The sequence below is a fragment of the Epinephelus moara genome, chromosome 24 (genome assembly GCF_006386435.1).
Source record: "Epinephelus moara isolate mb chromosome 24, YSFRI_EMoa_1.0, whole genome shotgun sequence".
In the NCBI taxonomy this organism is placed as follows: Eukaryota; Metazoa; Chordata; class Actinopteri; order Perciformes; family Serranidae; genus Epinephelus; species Epinephelus moara.
In genome coordinates, this window is record NC_065529.1 from 15,183,839 (window position 1) to 15,206,292 (window position 22,454).

General features: G+C 42.0%; 1 protein-coding gene across 3 annotated transcripts in view; it reads left to right on the top strand.

The window, feature by feature from the left end:
• The first annotated feature begins 591 nt into the window (after positions 1-591).
• rbms2a (RNA binding motif, single stranded interacting protein 2a) overlaps positions 592-22,454 on the top strand; it is a 37,560-nt gene continuing 15,697 nt past the window's right edge. For 2 of the 3 annotated variants that reach the window (XM_050037879.1, XM_050037881.1), the window contains exons 1-2: positions 594-786; positions 16,279-16,442. In XM_050037879.1, coding sequence (XP_049893836.1) covers positions 715-786; positions 16,279-16,442 — 236 coding nt within the window. In that variant the 5' untranslated portion in view covers positions 594-714. Of the gene's footprint in view, positions 787-16,278; positions 16,443-22,454 lie in introns of all 3 variants that reach the window. The other variant, XM_050037880.1, reaches the window with a different exon arrangement.

The window sequence follows — 22,454 nt, forward strand, 5'->3', positions numbered from 1 at the left end:
GAGTTTTTAAATAACAGACTTTTAATCTTTGGGTTTGGAGGAAGGTATCAAGTGTTTTCAAGTCAAAAGGCTCCAAGTGAAGTCATGAAATGTTGGTGTTTAGTCCAAGTCAAGTTGCAAGTCTTTTATGATTTCGTCAAGTTGAGTCCAAGTCATGTGACTCGTGGCCAATAGTACAGACAATATAAAGCCCAATGTTAAAGGCTGTTATGTCACACAGGATATTGTATATTTCAAGGTTTTTGTTGGGAAATAAAACTGATTAGGTTCGATAAGATTGTTGTTACAGGAGACAAAGCCAAGAATAAATGAGCATCTCTAATGAAGTGAGGTGAGGTCAAGAAGAGAATTAAGGACCCCCCAAGACAAAACCACCACAGTCTGAATTTACAGGCGTTTTGTCTTTAGAGCCACAGTTTGCAGAAGCTTCTTTTTCTAGTTATTCTTCCACAATCTTCCCTGGTGAGAGAAATAACAGTGGGCGGTGAATGGAGTCCAGGCGAGCTAATCCCCTCTGCTCTGTAGACCTCCTGTAGCCCTGTGAAGGACCCCCAAGTAGCCCAGGGGCCAGCAGTGGGGGCCCCTGTCCTGCTGCAGCAGCAGCAGCACCACTTGCAGTCAAGCAGCGGGACTCCAGGCACTCACTTCCCCAGCTGCTGACGTCAGCTGGCAGCCTGGGCTGTGCTCGCCGCTCCGGACATAGCGCCGAGAAAAATGCTGCTCTCCGTACCGCCAAGGGCAGGAATCAACCCATACAACGGCTATAACAGCAGAAACAGCAAAAAGGTAAACGCTTTCGGGATTTTCCCTTATTCTCGGCTTGTTCGCCCTGCAGGGCAACACGCCCGTGTGTGTCGCGACAGAAAAAGGCTTGTGACAGTGAGCTGCAGTGTCCTTGAAAAGCGAAACGTACTGAATTTAACTTCAGACTTCGTGGAGTGAAAATGCAACGTACAGAGCCGCCGTGCTCCGCGGGCTGTGGAGGTGGGAGAATTAGCTACCGCTCGGTCCTGTCATGTTGGACGCCTGGTGTTTTATTTCCTAGTATTTGTGCGTGTGTAGTACAGTAAGGGATGTCGATAGGGCTCTGCTCACTCATTTGAAAAAAGTCAATGGTGGAGAGCAACTTTTATGGGTAACTGTACCGTGTTGGGATAGCGCGTCTGTGGCTGGATGTGTTTGTGGAAGTGGGGGTAGGGTGAGAGGCAGGCTGAGGGGAACATGTTACAAAATGAATTCTGCCTCTTCCTCCGCGGGCTCCGGACACTCATATCTAGTGTTAAATCAGGTCTTCATTGTCTCCGCCGCCGCGTAAGTTTGCAAAGTTTTTTTTTTTTCCTCGTTTCCCATCTGAAAGCGGAATATGCCCCACCCCTTGAAAAATCCCACCAGACCATGATGACTACATTCCCAGAATTATGAATCGCGCTCTCGTGGTTACATTCAATGTTGACATTGTCACTTTGCAATCAATATGTGAGGGGAGGATACTCTAAACAAGGTTTGATCTAACAAGATACGATTTAATTTATTAAATACATAAATTACAAATTTGTTTTTTAAATGCTACATTATTATGGTCACTGATAGGAGAGACTATTTTTTGCATTAAAACAACTTTTGCTTCTTTAAATCTATATTTCTGAGAAGTAGGTTGCACATATCATGTGTCTTCTATCTATGGACTGTAATGGCTTAGAAGTGATGGTAAAAAGCTCTTTCATTATCCATGGCGACATTGTGATTTCACGTCCACAGGATCCACAGTAGCTCCTCCTGTCCTTCTGCTCCGGCTTCTTTTGTGTGCTCCTGAACTCTAAATGGCATTTGGAAAATGTATATTGGCATATTGTCTTTCTGTGATCTTGGGCACCGCCTGGCTGCTCATCCCTCCCAGATCTGATGTCAACACGAGCGCCTGTCTGAGGAAAACAGCATTGTGTTTGAATTGTTTGCTCTACACACACTCACACGCATGGTTTGCAATTTAATTTAATGAACTCACATTGCGTTTTTACTGAACATACATTTATCTGCAGACATTTATTTGAGTTAGTACTCGATTGGACATCATGTCGCTGCTTTGAGGAGACTATCTGACAAATAATTCCTTCCCTAATCAGAGCACGCCATTTTTAGCTCACCGGGGTCCAATAAAAATTGTTAAATGTCACTTTTAAAAAGGAAAGTCACTGCATGAGCAATCAGGACTGTCTTGTAAATGTTAGCAGTTGCAGTTTCATTCTCAGTTTGGTCCCTGTTGTTTCTGACCAAATGTGTAATAAATGTATTATATGATTATGGATAGATTGGCCATTGTCAAGGTAGACATTCAGTATAGACACTTTTATTATTTAGTTATTTATTTTTAAAGATCTAATCCATGTTTATGAACGATTCTATATGGGCTGAGCTCACCTGTCTCTTCCAGTATCAACTGACGTCTATAAACTAAAAAAAAAAATAACAATCATTTTATTGTTTTAGTAAGTTTTTAAGCAAAAATGCCAAACATTAGCATTTACTTTTTCATATATATTGTAGTAAATACAGCCCATCTTTGTGTTTTGGACTGATGGTCAGACAGGTGATTTGAAAATGGTATTTTAAAAAAATATTTCATATAGACAAAAATGAATCGATTATGAAAATAATTGCTAGTTGCAATACGCCTTGGGTCACTCAGTGTTGTTTTATATTTCAGAAGCTCAGTGAGTAAAAGGAAAAATAAGACATTTTGGGAAATTCGCTTATTCCCTTTCTTGCTGAGAGTTAGATGAGAAGATTAATGCTGCTGTCTCGTCTGTATGCTAATTGTTAAGCTGCAGCCATCAGCTGTCTAACTTAGCTCAGACCAAAGAAGGAAAAAGTTAGCCTGGCTCTGTCCAAAGGTAATAACACCCACCAGAGCTTCCCCCAAAATGTCGAACTTCTTCCTTAAGCAAAAAAAATCATAATTAAGTGAGGTATAGGTATTATATTTATATGATCATTATATGCACATAAAATGTAATAACAGTTTCTTACTGACAGTTTTAGAGTTAACCAGTATCAGTGGGCCTTTCTCGCTCCCTCCTATTGTCAGTGTTAATTTACAGACATTCGGCTGTTCTCTACTGTTAACCAAGAAAAGAAAAGTTGTCGCTGTCATGTTATAGCCGTGTTATTTTTATAGATTATTAAAAAATACTGAACTGCATGCCCTCACTGTCAATTTTTACCCTGTGCGATATGGAGAAAATCAAATGTCACATTATTTTTGACCAAATAACTTGATGTTACATGCTGTAAAACATTAGCTAAATAAACAATATGGTACAAAATAATACATTATAAACATCTACTGAAGTTGTTCTTAACCGAAGTATCTTCTAGGGGCTCCGTGGAAAAACAGGGAATCGTAATTCTTTTTAATATTAAATTAATTTACAAAAGAAGTGAGCCTAATGTGAGTAAGAGTCATAAGAGCGACTATGCTGATCATAGGTTTCACTTCCTCCAAACTGTAGCTGGCAACTATAGCACTGTGGCCTTAATCATGTATAACAACCAACATCTTTTCAGATGGCGATCCTAAAGTGAAATCTTATCAAATAGGCGTCCGTGACCTAATGTGTATTAATTTAGGAGTACTTGCAATGAAGAAGGTAAAGACCTGCTGATCTGCTACATACAAATTAAGCATGAAGACAGGCATTAAATAAAGAATGTAAAGGGAAGTCAAGTTTTCTCCTCCAGCTGCTTTAGTGGTCCCAAGCTTCTCTATTTTGTGGAGCTAAAGTTCACAGAGAGGTCAAGTTCCTGTGCTGTGATTCCTAACGTTTCCACCTCCCACATCCACCTCCTCATTCTTTTTTATCTCTTGCTCACATTCCGCCATACCTGAGCCGCCCAAGTACACAAAATAAAAGCCTGATCACAAACTGAACACGCCAAGGGGTAAGAAAAGCGCTCTTTGTGCGTGTGAGGTGATTACCGAGCCCGACGACTCAGAGACGTTTGGTTGCTGTTGTGCTTTAACCCAGCTGCTCCTCCCCTGACTCAGCACCTCATTTCCTCCCTCAAATAAATAGAATTAATGTTCTCAAATCAAATTTGGTCGGTTTCCGCGTAAAGCTTCCTGGATGGAAAAATAGCAGGAGGCGGCTTGTCGCTTCTCAAGGTATCACACGTCTCACTCGGGGGCTCATTGAATGGCTTGTTTTTGTACTCGTCAATCAGATTTTTGTTCTCATGTTTGTGGGAGTCTTTTTTAATGTCAAGTTATCTCTGAGATTTAAAGATCTGGATGCTTCAACACATAATCCATCAGGTAGAAGTGAAAGAAACACATGAATTGGAGCATTAAATTGTCACACAGATTCAAAGGGTTTCACTAAAAGTTCAGACATGGCAGAATAGCAGAAGTGAAGTCTCCCATGCTTCTTTCACCCTTTCACTTTCACGTGCACAAGCTTACAGGCGTCACCAGTGTTTCCTAATTCTTGCCAGGGAGTCTTCTTTACTTGTGTGACATTACTCTTTGACAACAGTCAGAGTTTGACTGCAGTGTGTGGCAGAAGTGGAATATCTTAAATTTAAAACATTGCTTTCAAACAAAAAGAGGCTTGTTAAAAAGCTCACACATTGACATACAGGCACACAACACATAGAGGACAGGATTGATTTTTACTTTGTGACATGAATACCTCACATAAATACCTTGATCAGAATAAGTTTGTTCGGTAAAGCAGGTTCGTCATGTGAGTCCGATCCTGTGCTTGTGGCTTATCAACATGGAGTCTGTTTTTGTGTTAGCCGCAAAGAGAATACCGTTCATTAGCAGGCAAAAAAATCAATCCAGAGTAAAATTTACCAAGAAATTGCTGCAATAATCATATATAATTTATATTATGAATCATGCAAATATGTTGACATATGTTGCTGTGAAAAGGTCCCTTGAAATTAATGAAGTCTCTTAGTAATGGCTCATTGATTATCTATATACTATATACACTATAATAAGTAACAATTACTGTTTAAAAACTTGATCAGGTTCAGCATTGCCAGTTTGTGTTTAGCCTGCCTGCGTTGGTGACTCAAATCATGCCCTTCAACAATTCACAGGTAAACTGTCCAATCACAAGGGTTTATTTTAAGCAGGCAGTGATTAATCACTCTGCTCTGGACACTGGAAGCGAGAGCATTTTAACTACACCAGCAACCTGCAAGGAAATCGCAGCTATTAATAAATCCTTTTACTTTAGATAACTTTAGCTTGAAAAAGACTGTTAATGCAATTATATGGACTTTTAAAGCATATTTCATTGTCATATACAGTGATGTGGCCTTGAAGGAAATTTCATTCCATTTAAATGGTTAATAATTAACACTGTCTCGCTTCCACAGATGGATCACTGGTTATCGTGATGAATATTTGTGAACACCAGTTGTAAACATTGTAGCAGAGCAGTATGTTGGCTTTATTGGGGGTCAGGGAGTTGATAGCTGGCAGCAAAACAGGAACCTTTTTGGTGAAAGAATTGATCAAGTTCACATCTTAGAGTACCACATTAGAAAAACTGTATGGAAACTGAAAAATTTGATAAATTTTCAATTGTGGAAAAAAGTTATGCTTGCTTGAAGTGTTTTTTGCCTTTGTCAAAAAAGAGTTGAGGCGCTAAATGGAATATGGAAATGCCTTTGCCGAATAAGTTCTGATCTAGCGAACATTTTACCCACATCACTGATCAGATGTTTTCGTCTTTAGCCCTGTTTCCACCAAACACTTTTGGCATTGTACCTTTGGAACCAAAAATAACCCTTCTGACATGGTACCTACAGGGACCAGAAGTCTGTTTACTACAGCTGCTGTGAGAAGCAGCAAAACATCATTTCATTTTACAGTTATAGTTCACTGAAGTATGTAAAACTTGCCATGGTATGAACGGTGGTTACACAAGCCTTAAACCAGCCACAACTCAGCCCTGAGCAAGAGTGACCGTCTGCCATTGACCAATCAACAGTCTGCAGTGTTCACAGCTCCACCTTTTAGTACTGGATCTGTGTGCAAGGTACCCCAACAGAGGGGGGACAAAAAAATGGGGACGGTACAAATTGGTTCTATTGGTACCATCCACAACTTTTCACAGTGGAAATGAAAGAAAAGCATACTGAACTGAACTGAACTGAACCATACTGTACTGCTTGGTGGAAACTGAGCTTTTGTCTATCCATACAGAATGAATCATGACCAACACAAGCTAACATAAAAGAACAATTAAAACAAATGACTGAAGATGTCTCTCAATTTTTCTCTTGTAGATGGGTTAGATGGCCATGTCAACTTGTTTTGTTTTTGGTATGCAACCTCTACTTCTTCTGCTCTGTTTACCGGCTGATTACAGCCATGCATAAAGCCACCCTCTGATAAAACTACACTTTGCAGAGCCTAATTTATTTTCTCCAAACCAGCTGATAGAAGCGCATCTATTTTGCATTTCCTTTTTGCAACATTTCAAAAGTTTGCTTAAAATTCAGTTGACACTTTAATGGAAACCTGGCTTATGATGACCCTGAATGCTTATAGTTCTGAATTAGATGTTCTTTTACAGGATAGTGCCACTAAAATGTCAGATGTCAAGTGTTCAAGGGGATTTTTCCAAACAGTTTCTGAATAAGTCTGTCTTACCCCGTGGCAACAGTGTATCGTTGACCAAAAAAAGTAAAGCAGATGAAATGTACAGTGTGATTGATTACCATACCCGCACTGTGTCAAACAAGATTCAAGTTTGTGCAAGTATATTTTCCTATCATGATGACATGAAGTGAAACCAACTGATGTCTGGGAGGTACAACATCAATCTAAAAGCATGTGTTACTTTGTTTGTGGGTGCGTAGTAAATGGGCAAAAACATGAGAAACCCCAAGCACCTGAAAACATTACACTGAAATAAAAACTAAGCATCCAATTAAAACATTTGACCTCACACATTCTTCACACCCCATTGACAGTCCACCTAAAACATGCGTTTACTAAAGATTTAAATAGATATGTGTTCTTTACTATTGATGAGGGTTTTGCATAAAAAATCTGAAACCATGGTTTGACTTAAACTTGAAATTTCAATGGAGACATGACTAGAGCGCTGCACCTCACTCTTCACATACATTAACAATCACAGAGGATGTAAACACAATAAAGCCTGAAGGCTTTATTCCATAGTGGTGCTCTCATAAACACTTAAGACAGCACAAGATAAAACATCAACAAGACATTAAGTGCAAACAGGACAATCAACATATAAATAGCAGGCAGCTGGGTAGCTATGACAACATGCTCTTGTTGTTTTAGTGGTCATAAAAAGTTAGAAATTAAAATTGAATATGCTACATATTGTTGGCAGTTCTTTGTGGCCACTTTAAATGTGCTTTGTGACACAGTTTCAGATTTATGGGTAGATTATTCCACAAGAAATATACAGAACCAAACAATTAAATCTTGAACAAGATTTGTTCACATCCACACATCAGTATTTAGACCAGCTGCTCTGAAAGTGAAAGGTTACCTTTAGAAAGACAGTTATTCTATCAGTTACAAGTTTCACCTTGAATCTTTGAAGAACCAAATGACTGTGCACGTAGGTGAACTTTTCCTTTGACAAGGCTGAAGCTGTACAATGCCTTTTAGCTAGTTTTTACAGCCCACACATTTACAGCAGGGTTGAGTCTCACAGCTCTCATTAATCCTGTTTCCAGCAGCAGCAGGCAGCTCTTTCCATCAAACAAGCTCTGATAAAACCACTGTACACGACCTTCCCAGCACCAAACGGCAGTTAAAGGCAAACATACTGACTCGAGTGAATAATGTGAATGTTAGCGATACAGCTGCATAAAATCGAATGTCTGTAAGGAAACACAGAGATGCTGTGGCGCTTAAAATTGTGTTTGCAGCCTGTTGATAATGAATGAATGTAACTAACACACAGAGTAATGACATCAATTACATTGGTGCCACTGGGGCATATCTGATCAGTGCATCACCAAAATATTGGACTTGAACTCATCAGGTTGCCAGAGGCATGGCCCCATTGGGATAATGATGTTGCTCCGTTATTGTCAGATGTGTTAGTAGGTAACTGCCAACACATGAGCCATACAAACTTTAATGCAATGGCGATAGTTTTTAGAGTTTGTGTTCTCCCTGGTGGTCAAAAATTCATTCAGTGTAGCTTGAAGCTAGGAGCAGAGCAACTTCCAAATAGAGCAAACATTGAAATGCCAAAAACTGCAGTTCCTAGAATGACCACTTGAGGCTGACTCCAAAGGCGAGTCAAACCCCATAGACAACCATGTTAAAATGCCCAACTACAGCATAAATAATAGGGCTGCCCCTAAATAAGAATTTTTCTAGTCGATCAATAGTCGTCATTTAGGGCCATTAATAGACTAGTCGCCTGTATGTTTATGATATTAATTTGATTATTAAATGATATATTTTGAGCGGGGCAACACAATGGTTTGAGTTCAAGGTCTGAGAAAGAATAGTATCAGTAACATTGTTAACACTGTGCTACATTACAGAGAAAGACAAAACCGTACTAATGAACCTTCATTAATATAGGCCTATATTTTATCTACAAGTGCACGTCACACACTGAGCGAGCCGCCTGTTAATGACGCTGTTGGCAAAGCAGTAATGATTGTGCAAATGGCTAATTGGCATGTAGCTACTAACATGCTTCAGATGATACGTCATGTTTGTAGTCGACGAATGACAGGCAAATGTTTGCCTGCAGAGTTTACATATAACCTTGGTTTCGTCCTTCACCTTCTCAAAATGATCCCACACTTTGGATTTCCTGCCCGACATGTTATTAACCAGCCTGTGTGATAACTGCAGGTACCAGCCTTTGAAATTAACCTGACTCCTGTCTGACTGCTGAGCGTGGAGACTTCCTGTGTCCTTCCTTTCAAATTAAATTCCCACATGGTCCAGTCATATAGGCTTTGATTTATTTTGACAAGGTGCAGCTTCTAATAGAGTTTCACGTTTTTTTTGTTTCATTTTTTTGCGACTAAGCTAATAATAAAATCTTGCCACCTAATGACCTTTCTGGTCGACTAATATTTGGTCGAATATTCGGGGGCAGCCCTAAGAAATAAACATGTTTACAGTCTGGTCTCTAAAGCTAGTTTTCCCACTCATGTGAACTATGGCAGATGAATTTTTATATAACTTACCTGTTTATACCATTTTATTAAGGCTTAAAGTTATGCATAATTCAGGGCGTGGTTGCTTTTAGTGACAGGCTGCCAGGCATCCCTCAAGCTCTCATACAGATTCATCCCTCGCTCCTCGTCAGCTCCACACTCACATTCAAATATTAACACCTTGGGTCACTTTTGATTCCAAAATGCAAACTTGAACTTTCAAAATGGGAGTCCACAAGCAAATGGGTGACGTCACAGTAGCTTTGTGCATTATTTTATAGAGTCTGTGGTGACTGCCTGCTGGTAACCCAACACTTAAGATCTTAATCACAAGTTTGTCTTTTAAAACCAAATTTAATGGCCATTATGAATTCAAGACAATTCATGTGTATTGAAAAGAAAGTTGGATTTTGTCGATGACATGTCATAGGTAATTAAGGAACAGTTTCTCCATTAAATGTTTTGTCCTTAAGTGAACAAGGTAATTTTTACACTGTAATATGTCCCGCTCAGTATGTATCTTGATCACAGTTAAAAAAAAAACATGTAAGGGATCTGTATCAAGACTCTGTTTTATGTTAAAAAACTCTACCTGCTGAAGTATTAATCTGCCAAAGTATCATTTTTTAAACGCTTACGTTTTCAGTTATTGATTGGTGTCTGCCTCAGAATTCAGGGTGCAATAACGACATGATAATCTTGCTTTAGTTATATTTTCTGTATATGGCAAAGATAATTCCTTTGTCTTAAACACACTGAAAACATATTAGATATGCTTGGAAATTCATGTTGTAACAACTCAACAACAGGAAATGCATTACATCCATAAATAATCGTTGTCTACAGGGATACTTTTCTCATTTGTATATTAAACCAGCTGTTCCGCTGCAGTGACTCTCCTCACTGTACTCTTCTGTACCTTCGCCTTTGTCCTTCTGGCCCTCCGCCAGTTATATGTTTATCTATCGCTTTGTTTAATGTGTCTGATGGTTTGGATTGGTCCCCAACTTCAGCTGCCAGCCGCATGATCTGGCCAAGGTGAACAGGTAGAGAGGGAGGCAGAGTCCTTGGAGAAAGCACAGCTGTCAGAAATCTGATGCCAAGTACCGCAGTGATGCCAGACACTCGGTGTGCCTCACATTTTGTTAGATCTCTAGCTGAGCTGAGGGCCAGTGTTTGTCGGTATCTGTTTCCAAGCTCCCAGGCTTTGGCCACCTGACCTGACTTGGAAACCATACATGCATGTGCATTTGCACAAAGCGTATGCATCAAGGTGAGATCAACAACATTAAGAGACAGAGTAGACAGAGACAGTTTGAAGATTAATAGCTGCCTATTAAAAGACAAAAGGAAGGGGAGGGTAAGAGACGGAAAGGAAGGAGGTTTCAGGAACGAGTCTGGACGTGAGTTCGGTGTCCCTGTCACCTGGTTGGAATGCAGAGCTCCTAATTCAAATGGCTGTGTGATAAGATCAGTAGCAGATACAGAGGATTTCCTGCCTGCCGCTATACTGCAGCTTTACTATACTCACAGTCCTCACCTAACCCTCAGCTAATGTAAAAATACATTTTTCCATAGATATCTAAGAGTATGACAAATGAGTAGTAAAATACATTTTTGTTAGTATAATTTTTATCAACATGGCAAGGCTTCAGAAGCCGATGCTTCAGAGGTGAAAATTTTAAGCACTGACTTATTTTCCCTTGACTCATTTTCCTTGTCGGTCCTAAAGTGGAGCCGGTGCAAAGCGGCAGCTCAGTGGTGTAACTCTATACAAGCCGGAAGCTGCGTCCTCATTCAGCCAGGCTATAAATCTGTGCATAAGCATGTAAGTCGGTCAGCTGGTCAGACAGCCATGGCTCTTTCCTGCCTCAGGAGAAGACAGGCAGCCAGGACATGGAAAGGCGGGCGGACCCCCCAGCAACCAGGAAATCCATGGAATTCTGTGGGTCAAACTGAGGTCGGCTGGAGAAGCCCCCACAGGGGGGGACGGAGATAAAAACAGAGGTGGAGTGAGACTGGAAAATCTAAACAGAGTACAGCAGTGGCCGTTCACAGTGTCTATATGAATGACTCACTCTTGATAGCTTATTTTGATGTCAACACTAAAAATGAAACTGTACGTTTTTTGATATATTGATAGATTAAAGTCAGTCAGCACCCACAGCCTGCAGTATTTGAGAAAGACAACTTCCTGGCGGCTTCAGAGTATTGATGTGAGTTTACATCAAGGTAGAGGAAATGGTTTTATTTATAGCAGTGTTCTCGATTTTTATCTTAAGTTTGGTCCTAAAAATATCCAGTGATATTTTTTGAGCCTTTTGTTATGAATTTGGAGTGGTTCAGCAGGGGAGGTGAAATGCAAACACGTCAAACCCCATATGTGGTGTCCTGAGGTTTAGGTTTCAGATGGTTTAAGGGTCATGTCAGTAGCAGGAAATACCCAACTGTAATGCTTGGACTATGTATTAAGATTGAAAAGAACTGTCATTAAAACATAGAGTTACTGAAACTAATCAGATATCTTAGTTTTAGTCTAATGAAGTTTGAAGTTGACGAAAACTGATTTCTGAGGGGACTGAATGTTTGATAAAAGATCTATTCATCTGTTAAATAGGAGAAAAGTATTAGTGCTTAAATGATTAGTGGCTTAATAGATCAGTCAATCAGTCATTTATTAAGCAAAGATAAAACCTTTTACTGTTTCTATTTCCTCAAGTCTTGCTGCTCTATGTTTTCTGCCATTGTGTACTGAATATCTCTGGGGATTTTGGACTGTTGGTTGGACCAAACAATCAATTTGAAGACATTACCTTGGCCCATCATAATTTCCCAGAGGTGAAAGCTGCAGTCTTAGATTGGAAACATGATTTATTTGTTTCTAAGCTCATGTTACCCTCTCAGCAACTACTGATCAACTAATCAAAAAACAATGGAGGAAAGTGGTGTTTCAGCATAGGGTTTCAACAGAACACATGCAAATCAAATGCATAGCCTGAAATGCAATCACCAATCAGCAAGGCAGCAGCTTTTGTACCTCAAATCTGATTAGTTCAGTTTGGGATGTTTATTATGATATTTTGTAAGCAGTCAAAGGTCATAAATTATATATTTTGACTTGAGATCATATTCAACTTATAAAGATTTTACAATCAAGCATGCTACAGCAGTTTAAGTGTGTATGAGTGGGTGTGTATGCATATGGTGTGGTTGCAGACTGGCAATTTAAGGGGTTTTGTTGCAGTGGTGTGCTCTTTGTACAGTCCGGAGCTTGATTGGGACTTGGCACTCTGGTTAAGAGTGTGTGAACGAGATTACAGGTCTCTGCTGTCCCGTCCTTTCATTCACAAATTAGCTGCCTCCAAAAATGTATTCATCATGAACTACACTGTGACAAGATAGATAAACTCTTTCAGGCAGGCTCGTGCTGTGTTTGTATGTTTTCTGCCGGTCCTGCAAATGTTGTGGTCTGACAGGAATTAACAATGGAGGGTGCTTTATTTATCATTCAAATTAACAGGGTTGGACAATTGACTGAATAAAAGAAACAAGTGTACAAGATAATGCAGCTCAGTTCATTGTAAGAAAGACATTGATTTTTTTCAGGCCATAGTTTATTGTGTTGTGCAAAATTTCTATCTGGATCTTTCTCATTTTAAGCAAGAACGAAAACACAAAGTGTGGGTGGTCCTGGTAGCAATAGTTGAAGAAGTTTTTCACTAGTTGAAAGATGGTCTTTTAATAAAACAGGGCTGTCAATGCAGTAGAAAGACACAAATACTTTTGAAGTTGGTGCTACATAACCAGAGAAATGAGAGAAAAAGGGCCGTGGCATTTGCTTTTGTTCAAGAGGGAGAAAACCTCCAACGAGCAGAATTTACTGCGCTACATGATAGGACCAATTGAGTCTCCCACTGGTGGGTGTTGTTATGCGAGTTGCTTGTCCGAAAACAATATGGCGGCTGGATGGTAGCAAACGATCTTGTATTACAGTTAGACAGTAGGCTAAAATATGTTTCTACTAAGATTCGAAGCGAGTATTAAGCAATACAGTAACATAACCTTGGTTTATAGTTGATCAGTGCTGCTTAATTTTACCCTTTCATCTAATTATTTTCAGCCTCTGTTTTTACAATGCAGGAAACAGTATGGTGCCCACTTCCTGTTCACAGGTTTTCATATAACAGCCAAACAGTACACTAAAAATGTTTTTGAAAACATTTCTTAGTGAGAAGTAGGCAATGCAGTAACAGAATCTTGGTTTATATTTCGTCAGCACTGCCTAGTTTTACAGTTTTTTTGGAGTTGGGTCTGAGTTTGAGAGGGGTGGTATTGGTGGTGGTGGGGTGTCTCTATCTCAATCTGTCTCTATACCCTCTGTGCCCGTGGTGATGGTGGCCATACAGAAATGAGGAAGTACAGTCTGTAGTTTGGACAGCAGCTCAAGAGCCAGGCTGGCAAATGAGCAGGGACATTATGGTGCTAACAAGATGAAGGGAAGTTTAACATAGTTCAGTTAACATACACACACTACCCACATTGTTATGATAAAAAAGCTGGTTCAAAGTATCCCTTTATAGCCCGTCTCCCACTGCACAAAAAACCCACTAACATCCGCTAACATCTGGCTTTTTTAATTGGAAAGGTTACAGTTGGCATTCACTCCCGGACTTAATGACTCTGCAGCAGTGACAGGTATTCTTCGGCTCCAGCTCTGATCTGGTCCGATCGGCAGTGATGGAAATAGGACACCCTAGTGGACGCGCTAATTTTAGGCCATTTGCCAGCAAGATGGAATAACGGGCTGCCACAAAATACCATCAGTCAATGTTCAAGCAGCACTCAAGTGTTGCTGAAAATGAAGTTGGCACTGAGTTTGAGAGAGAGACTGAATAACTAAGAGATATAAAAAGAAACCGCTGTAAACATTTTTACTGGCCACCATGTGGCTTTCTACTGTTTACTAACCTGTTTTGTGGCGTGTTCATGACGTTGAAAGTCACACTTTAGTAAGAAAAAAACACAGAGAGGTATACTCATCTGCTGCAGAGCCATTTACGTAGTTCTGGTCTACTGGCAATGGGAAAAGAGTCTATTGCCTTTTTTAAGCGGGTTTTCCTATGATTAAAAAACCTGCATACACACAAACTTTGGTGGAAAAGTGGAATAAGATGCAAACTATATAACAAGTACATCTACATATACATATATCTATATGTAACATTTATCAACAAGTTTATATAAATAGATACATAATCTTAAAAAATTATATATACTGTATGCAGTTGTTTTTAATTGTGTGCAATATTTAAAATGTAGTCATAAGACATCCTGCTGTTCATTGACGGACATGTGTAAATATCCCTGGAGTGAAATTGATGAAAGGAAAGAACGCACACGCCTCTTTTCTTTGTTTTACTTTGAGCAGGTCGTGTCTCCATCTCATCCAACACGAGCAAACACACGCAAACTTTTCAGGTTTATTCAGCAGTACAGGAAGAGAGGATTATTCTCAGAGAAACGAGCCTGTTGTTGAAACGGCTGTTGTGCTGCTGGCAAAGTAGAGGTCAGAGGGGCTGTCTGAGAGGGGCTCCATGCCTTATGGATGGCATCTAATTAGCGGGATTGGTGGACATTGCTGGTGGTCCTGGTGTGACCGTGACTTCCTGCTGGGCTTTTCCTAAACACCACCAGTCTGATCAGTGACCCTCTCCGCTCTCCTGAAATTAACCCATTGTCCCCTTGTCGCCTCTGTCCAATCGCTCTCTCAAATGAGACGCTCTGCCTCTCACTGCGCTGGGTTCAGGCAGAAAGCATGTTTGCTCTTATGTCTTCGACCAACACTGAATGAAAACATTTGGCTGTTAGTTTAATGTGATTAAAGTCATTTTCTTGCAGCAAACAGACACAATATTTGCCAGTTCTGGCGAGCCTGGTCTGCACTCAAGTATTGCTATTTATTGCCTCAGTTTTTTATTTGGAAAACAGCCAGTAGATCTATTCCTGGAAAGAGCTGTCTTTTTTTCAAAGTGATAATGAAACTGCATTTATCCCAATAAAAAAATATTCCTCTCATGGTTACATAATCTTTTGTTTGATTTCTCCAAGGAGAGCCACAATCCCATAGTGAGAGGAGGTTGTTGTGCAACAGCTTTTCATGTTCATAGTGGTGAGTCATCCACCAGTTGACTGCCATAGTTTATGACTAGTATTCACCGGCACTTAGTCCTCGAAGAATGATGAAACAAAATAAGCCAACATGGGAAATGAGAAGGAGGTTCAGTAGTGGTTGAGGTCGATATCAGATCATGACAGGTGGTCGCAACATGAGCATGTTACTATATACTGTCATGCAGTATCAAACTCCAGGTGTGCTGATGACACTAATCTCTTTGAATTCTCTTGTTTCTACCATGTTTTGATCAATGGACTATATATGTAATTCCGACTGAACTAAACCCTGTTTCTGCATCTTGCTGGTCAGGATCTTAACTGTTAACCTCAGATACTGTTTGAGAGGGAAATGTCAGGGGGATGATTGAAATGCAAACTTGAACAGATGGCAGCTATTCATTTAGAAATACCTGCTTTCAGAAGAATAAATAAAATGAGAGACGGAGCTAAAGTATAAAAATAGTTCACATCCATCATTCTGCATTATCAGACTGACTCAGTGTTCACTTTGGACCTTTAAAGCTTTGGTCTTGATGTGCAAGATTTTTTTGGTTCCTAAAGTAAAAAAGAAGTTACTCAACACAGAGAAGCATAAGAGGCCCCTTTTCCCTATATGGAGTAGGCAGCCAAGAGGCCCCACATTCCCCTCAGAAAGCACTATTGGTGAGTGTTGACATGAGGGCCGTATGATATCATTTTTCACAGCTCCCACAAAATCATCCGTCTCATACAGGATTACTTTCTATCTATCAACATCTCTAAACACCTTTTGAGTTTTATTCACATTGAATAATAACTGACATGGCTGTGCTTGTCCGATGTTTCCTTGTGTTTGGGAATATCAAGTATTCATGGTGACTTCTTCTGTGTGATCATGCACAGTCAACTAATTCTGTTTCTTTCTTATTGCAGCAGGCCTATGTGTCCTCCGGCCATCAGATGGCGCCCCCCAGTCCCAACACTAACAGTAGCAGCAACAGCAGTGGGGGAGGGGAACAGCTGAGTAAAACTAACCTGTACATCCGCGGCCTCCATCCGGGGACCACAGACCAAGACCTGGTCAAGCTCTGCCAACCGTGAGTGATTTTCAAACTCTTCTTTTTTAATTAATCTCACATCATGAGTCTCTTTTGTAAAGGCAGTGTGACATTTTGGGAAACACGCTTATTTGCATTCTTGCCGTTGTTACATAAAAAGATCAATATCACTGTCATGTCACGTGCGTCTTTGGTGATTGGATCACAAACAGTTTTAAGTCCAGGTGTGAATGTACCCAACTCATTGCATCTTAGATCTGATCTTTCAGACCTCATTCAGAGGTGGTCTGGGCCACATTGAAGGACTGCCTCTCATCTTACATCCTTGCTTATCTGACTCCCTGAAAGATAAGCAAACTTTCTGTTGCTGCAGTTACTCAGGTTAGTCACAGCACTTAATAGTCGTTTATAGAGTCACTCTCCTCCCAGTGAAAAGTCAGTTCAACGTCTGCTCAGTTAGCACAAGGTAACACATTAGCAGCTGTTAAATTGTTCCTACAAACTCACACTGACACTGAATCGGCTCGACTCTGTTGCTAAAACTGTTAATTACCATTAGGGAACGTGAGTGATGTGATGCTAATAGTTAGCCCTGTCACTGTGTTTATGCAGCCAGACTCTCGTCAACTCTCCCCTACGCGGAGCTCACACTCCCACAGCAGTATTCTGCTATGATGAGGAATGAATTGATGTAGGCTACGTGATTATTTGCACAATGAGAAGGGAAATGAGATCTGATCGCAAGCGGTCAGTGGACACGCATTCTGAACATGTGTGATCGGATCACTCAAGGCGCATGTGAATACCCTGGTGAACAGGCTCAAGACACGCCAGAAAAACTTTTTTCAAACAAAAATTTTTGTTTTTTTAATCCATTTATATACAGACATGTAAAATCATTCATTTATGATTTTACAGGTAATACATGCTGTAAGTATTTTTTGACACAACCTCACGGTGACAACAATAGTCTGGGAAGTCATTGTGCTGTTATCTGCCAAGAAATTAACAACCTGACGCCATACAATGCTACATTGCACAACATTACGTCTCACAAAGTTTCATTACACCAGGTGATATCACGAATGTAAATACAGCACATTGATGAATGACTTTAGAGGCAGATTTTTTTTTTTTTTTGCACTGCAGTGAGATTCAGGTGACTGTTTCCTCTGCTTCCAGGCTTTTTGCAAAGCTAAGCTAATTGCTTCTTAACTTCAGCTCCATGAGAGTGAAATGAGCATATTTCCAAAATGTCAAACTATTCTTTCAATCATGATATCTCATAAGAGATTGCCCCGTTCTCTACTCTGTTTGTTAATTGATTCCGATTGATCATGTAACAAAATGCTAGAAATATTTTATGTAAGTAATAATATGCAAGTATGTAGACCAAATGGAAAATATGACTTAGAAAAAAAAAGACATGTCCATGGTCTGCATTAGAGCGTGTTGTGAAGATGTAGCATGTTAAGCAAAAAAAAAAAAAGAAATCAAGTCAGAATTGTCACAATTTGTTTTTTCAATGCTGACAGATCAAAAGGGCAAAGGTATTGGTCTCGCTGTAACTTATCATCCCTTCATATTGAATCAGACTATAGTCTGGTTATAGCTGGTAGCACATTCCAGTCTACCACAACTGGAACAAGTTTTCTTTAGATAGTTATCTCTGATGCTGCTTTGGAGAGGGAATCATGTAGAAACTTAACCTATCGTGAGCAGATAACATCTGTGCTGTCTGGAGCTATGCTCTTAATCTGTTGGACACATGAAATTAAATTGTTTAAAGCCATAATTTGATGTTCAAAAAAGGAGCTGTTTTGACAGGAAGGAAGAAAAAGTGGTTTTGTGAATAAGGATGCTGAATTACCACAACTAAAGTCAGTTTCATTAAATCTTGACAATCACAGGAAAACTTCAGCAAAACGGTAGAGCCTTAGAGGGACACAGGAAATAGGGAACGAATGCAAAGAGTTGGGAAAAGGAGTCAGGGCAGGGGTGAGGAAAGGGAGAGGGGGCCAGTGAAGGGTACAGCTTGTTGCCTCCTCATGTCCTGATCTAACCTTTTACTTTTTGTGAGGCTGAATTGGCCTTAGAGCAGACCCCTAGGCAACTAGTCTAGCCTCTACAGTATGTCAGCCATACAAACTCAGACACACACAGACACACACAATAAAGCAACCAAACTGGTTTTGACTGCTGCAGGTCAGAGCTATGCTGTATGTCACAGAAGCAATGTGTAAACCTTAATGCGTCCGTCATCTCCTCAGGTCCTTCGCAGTCACAACACACCTCCATAAACAAGCACTGGCTATAGCTAATAAAACCTGAGTTGATAATACTAACACCACAGCCCCTCCCTCAGTAATATTTGCATGCCATTCTCCAGTTTAACCACTCCGACCCTACATCAGGAAGCCTTAGTGCAAATTTGCACGGCTTGTATCCCATAATCATGTTAATATTTGAGTGCACACACACACACACACACACACACACACACATACACACACACACACACACGTTGTCAAAGTTGGAGCAGGCAAATAAAATCAGAAATCTGCGGTTGGTATGTGAAACACAGAGAGCAGAGAGTAAAAGCACGGGACTGACAGAGAAGTCATTGTGAGGTTGTCAGAGAAGATGAGAGAGGACAGAGGCTTTAGGGGTGGGTGGGAGGTCTACCTCTGAAGGGGAAACTTAAATGAGTGGGAAAAGAGTAGCATGGCCTGCTGGGAAAGAATGTCAGACAGCCGTATATGGGTCAGAGCTATCTTTTAAGTCCCTGTGGCCTGCACAGTGTGGTGGGCTGCCGTTCTGCTGTGGAGGGTCACACAGTCACTGCCTGTAGACCTTTGAACTCTCCTGGCATGTGTGTTGGGGAAAACATGAAACGCAGCTTTTGTTTGTCTTTGTCACACTTCTAATTAAACTCAAAGAGATCAACAGGACTTAAATGTTTTTCTGTCTGAAGGTACGGTAGTCGGGAAAGTCTGAGCCAGCGTGTATGACTGTGGGCCAAACATTTGTTTGATATACATTTATGTCATTAAAGGGAACATATGTCATGTTATATGCGGATTTCCAGTCAGTTTTGATGGTTAATGTAGTCAGAAGTAATAAATTACTCAATGCGTGCTTTACTGACAGAAAACTGAGTGCCAACAGTGCCTACATGTACCAGAATGCATTGCACACAAGCTGGTATCACCACCCTCGCCTGGCTTGTAGCTATTACTTTGCTGTCCAAATCATAGCGTTAGGTGACAAAAATAGTCACTCAGTAGTCATGTGCCCTGCTGGCCTTGGTTGTCTCTTTCAGTTTATCTTTGGGATCTTAAAGAAGGTCTCCAGCACACCTCTGCCCAAGTGAGGCGTAAAATGTTCATGCATAGTAGCGCACAAATGGCCTCTCTTGGGGTTGGCCTTCAATAAAAACGTTTGTTTATCTAACATAACTGCAGTTCTTAGAATAATATGAGCGAGGTGTCTCACTATGGGATGTAGCCTCCTGCAGCCCTGATAGAAGTATTTATCTCAATCCGCCAATCTTGATTGGCCGGTGAAAGGTGTTCATCCGCGCCGCACCCAGTAGTCCCACCTACTATATATAGTGTGCGCGGATAACACTCCCTTAATTCAATAAGCAAACCTCTTCTCATCGCCCAGCAAGAAGGGTCTGCTCATATTATTCTAAGAACTGCGGTTATGTTAGATAACCAAACGTTCTTCTTCATAATATTCACGTTATGTTAGATAACCAAACGTTCTTCTTCATAATATTCACTAGGTGTCTCACTATGGGATGTGGTAGCTCCCGTATTGCCAGACAGCTTATCGAACAAGTACCAGCCAGTGGAGAGGGTCCCTGGGTTCCAGTTAGGACTCCAGGACCGCGCTAGCCACGCATGGCCCTGACACGTCCAGCATATAGAACCGAACAAAAGTCAGAGGCGAGGACCAACTCGCTGCTGAATAAATGTCCTGAACAGACACTCCCCTAAATAAAGCCCAGGATGTGGCCATCCCGCGGGTAGAGTGCGCATGCAAACCCGCCGGCAGCTGCAGACCCCTGCTCGTATATGCCGAAGCTATAGCCTATAGCTTTTTTTTTTGTTATCTGCACCCTCGGCTCGTGGCCTGGCTGTGACAGATTTCATTTTATTTTCACAGTTTTGGGAACATGTGTGTATGTGTGTGCTTGTGGACATGTGGCTTGGGGGCGCAACAGCGCACACCTCCGAGGCGATGTCTCTCCTCTTGCGGACCAGCTCTGGAGTGGGCAGCGGCGGCGTGGGACGCACACGAACAAGCCAAAACGGTGGGCCTGCATAACGGGGAACAGCAGGATGCTCCACCCGGAGAGAGGACGGCTGTCAGGCCGCTCTCTTTTTCTTCCTCGCCTGGGGGACCGAGGCCGTGGCAGTCGGGGGTGGTCAGTGTCAGGGTCCTGCTCGTCAGCGGACGCCCCAAACAGCTCTGCCTCGTAGGCAGTGAGGATGAAGAGAGCGCTGAGAGCTCTGGCCGAGAGCGCGGCTGCCTTGAACGCCCTCTCGGTCAGTGCAGACTGGAACCGCTCGGGCTTGGTTGGCAGCATTGGATGCCTGGAGGAGGCTGCAGATAGCTGGCTCGTGCTGCCCGGGCGGAGATGTGCAGCTACGGGGGCTTCCACCGGAGGTATCGAGAGGAGGCCCTGGGCTTCCATCGCCCCGCAGTCGAGGGATGCTGCGCCCAGGATGGGGCTCCTGTTGCTGTACGGGCAGTTACTCCAAGTTTTGGACAGCTCGGCCAGCAACTCGGGGAAGATAGGGAGAAGCTGTCCAGCTTCTCTGCCGCACGTTTACACATGTCGAGCAGGTCCACATGGAGGGAGGGAGCTGGAGAGCTCACCCCGCTTTCCTCCCTGTTGGTAGTGGGCAGCTTCGGCTTTTCAGCCAGGAATGGAGTCACGAAGATGTCGTCTTCCTCCTCCTCGTCTGATATGAGGAACGAGGTGTCATCTTCATCCGCCGTGATGCTAATCTCCAGCACGTCTTCCTCGGGAAACGGGGGAGCTTGGAGCTGCTCGCCTTGGTCAGCGGTGGGGAGAAGCCCACGAGGCTAACTTGGCAGGCTAGCCTGCGTCTGAGGCTCTTGACTGTAAACACTTTGCAGTGTCCACAGGACCCGGGAATCTCGAGGGCTAACCTGGCGTGGTCAACCCCAAGGCAGGTACTGTACACTGGGTGGGCGTCCTTCCCTGAGATTTTATTCCCGCAGCAACAGAGCCGAAAATCTCCTCTGGTGTGAGGATCTTTAGCGGTCGCCATCTCGCCGACAAGCTGGAGTGCTAACGGAGAAAAGGGCCGTGGCTAGCTGGTGTGCTAGTGTGGGGTCGAGAGGAGTAGCTGGTATGCTAGCTTAGCTTGACCGACTCGAGCGTCTGTGGTGGGGAACTGAGAGGAATTCCGCCGCAGAGGGGCTGGAAGAAAAAATACTTACCGGTCCGGTCTGGTGTGAACGGACAAGGCAGAAGCCAGAGCACGACACTAGCGTCCGGCGACGGAAGCTAGCAAAGATCCGCCTGGTGAACAGTTAAGCCAGTGAAAGCTCTGACGTGAGATAAGCTCTCAGGTGAGAAGAGGTTTTGAATTGAGGGAGCGTTATCCGCGCACACTATATATAGTAGGTGGGACTACTGGGTGCGGCGCGGATGAACACCTTTCACCAGCCAATCAAGATTGGCAGATTGAGATAAATGCTTCTATCAGGGCTGCAGGAGGCTGCATCCCATAGCGAGACACCGAGTGAATATTATGAAGAACTGCACACGCTGAAATTCATCGTAGCAGAATGGTTCAGTTTGCGTTGCCATCAGAGGGCAATTTGAGCAAAGGCACCAGTAGTCGGTGTTTGCTCTCTGCAGCTCAGGTTCTGGAGGGTCCCTGCTGGCCATATCCTCTTGCATGGCCAATGCAGTTGCAACGTCAGTTCCTCTTCCATAATATTTCCTGCACTGATATTTTGGAATGCCATTTTAACTGTTCCCATACCTGGCCCTGGATAAGCAGA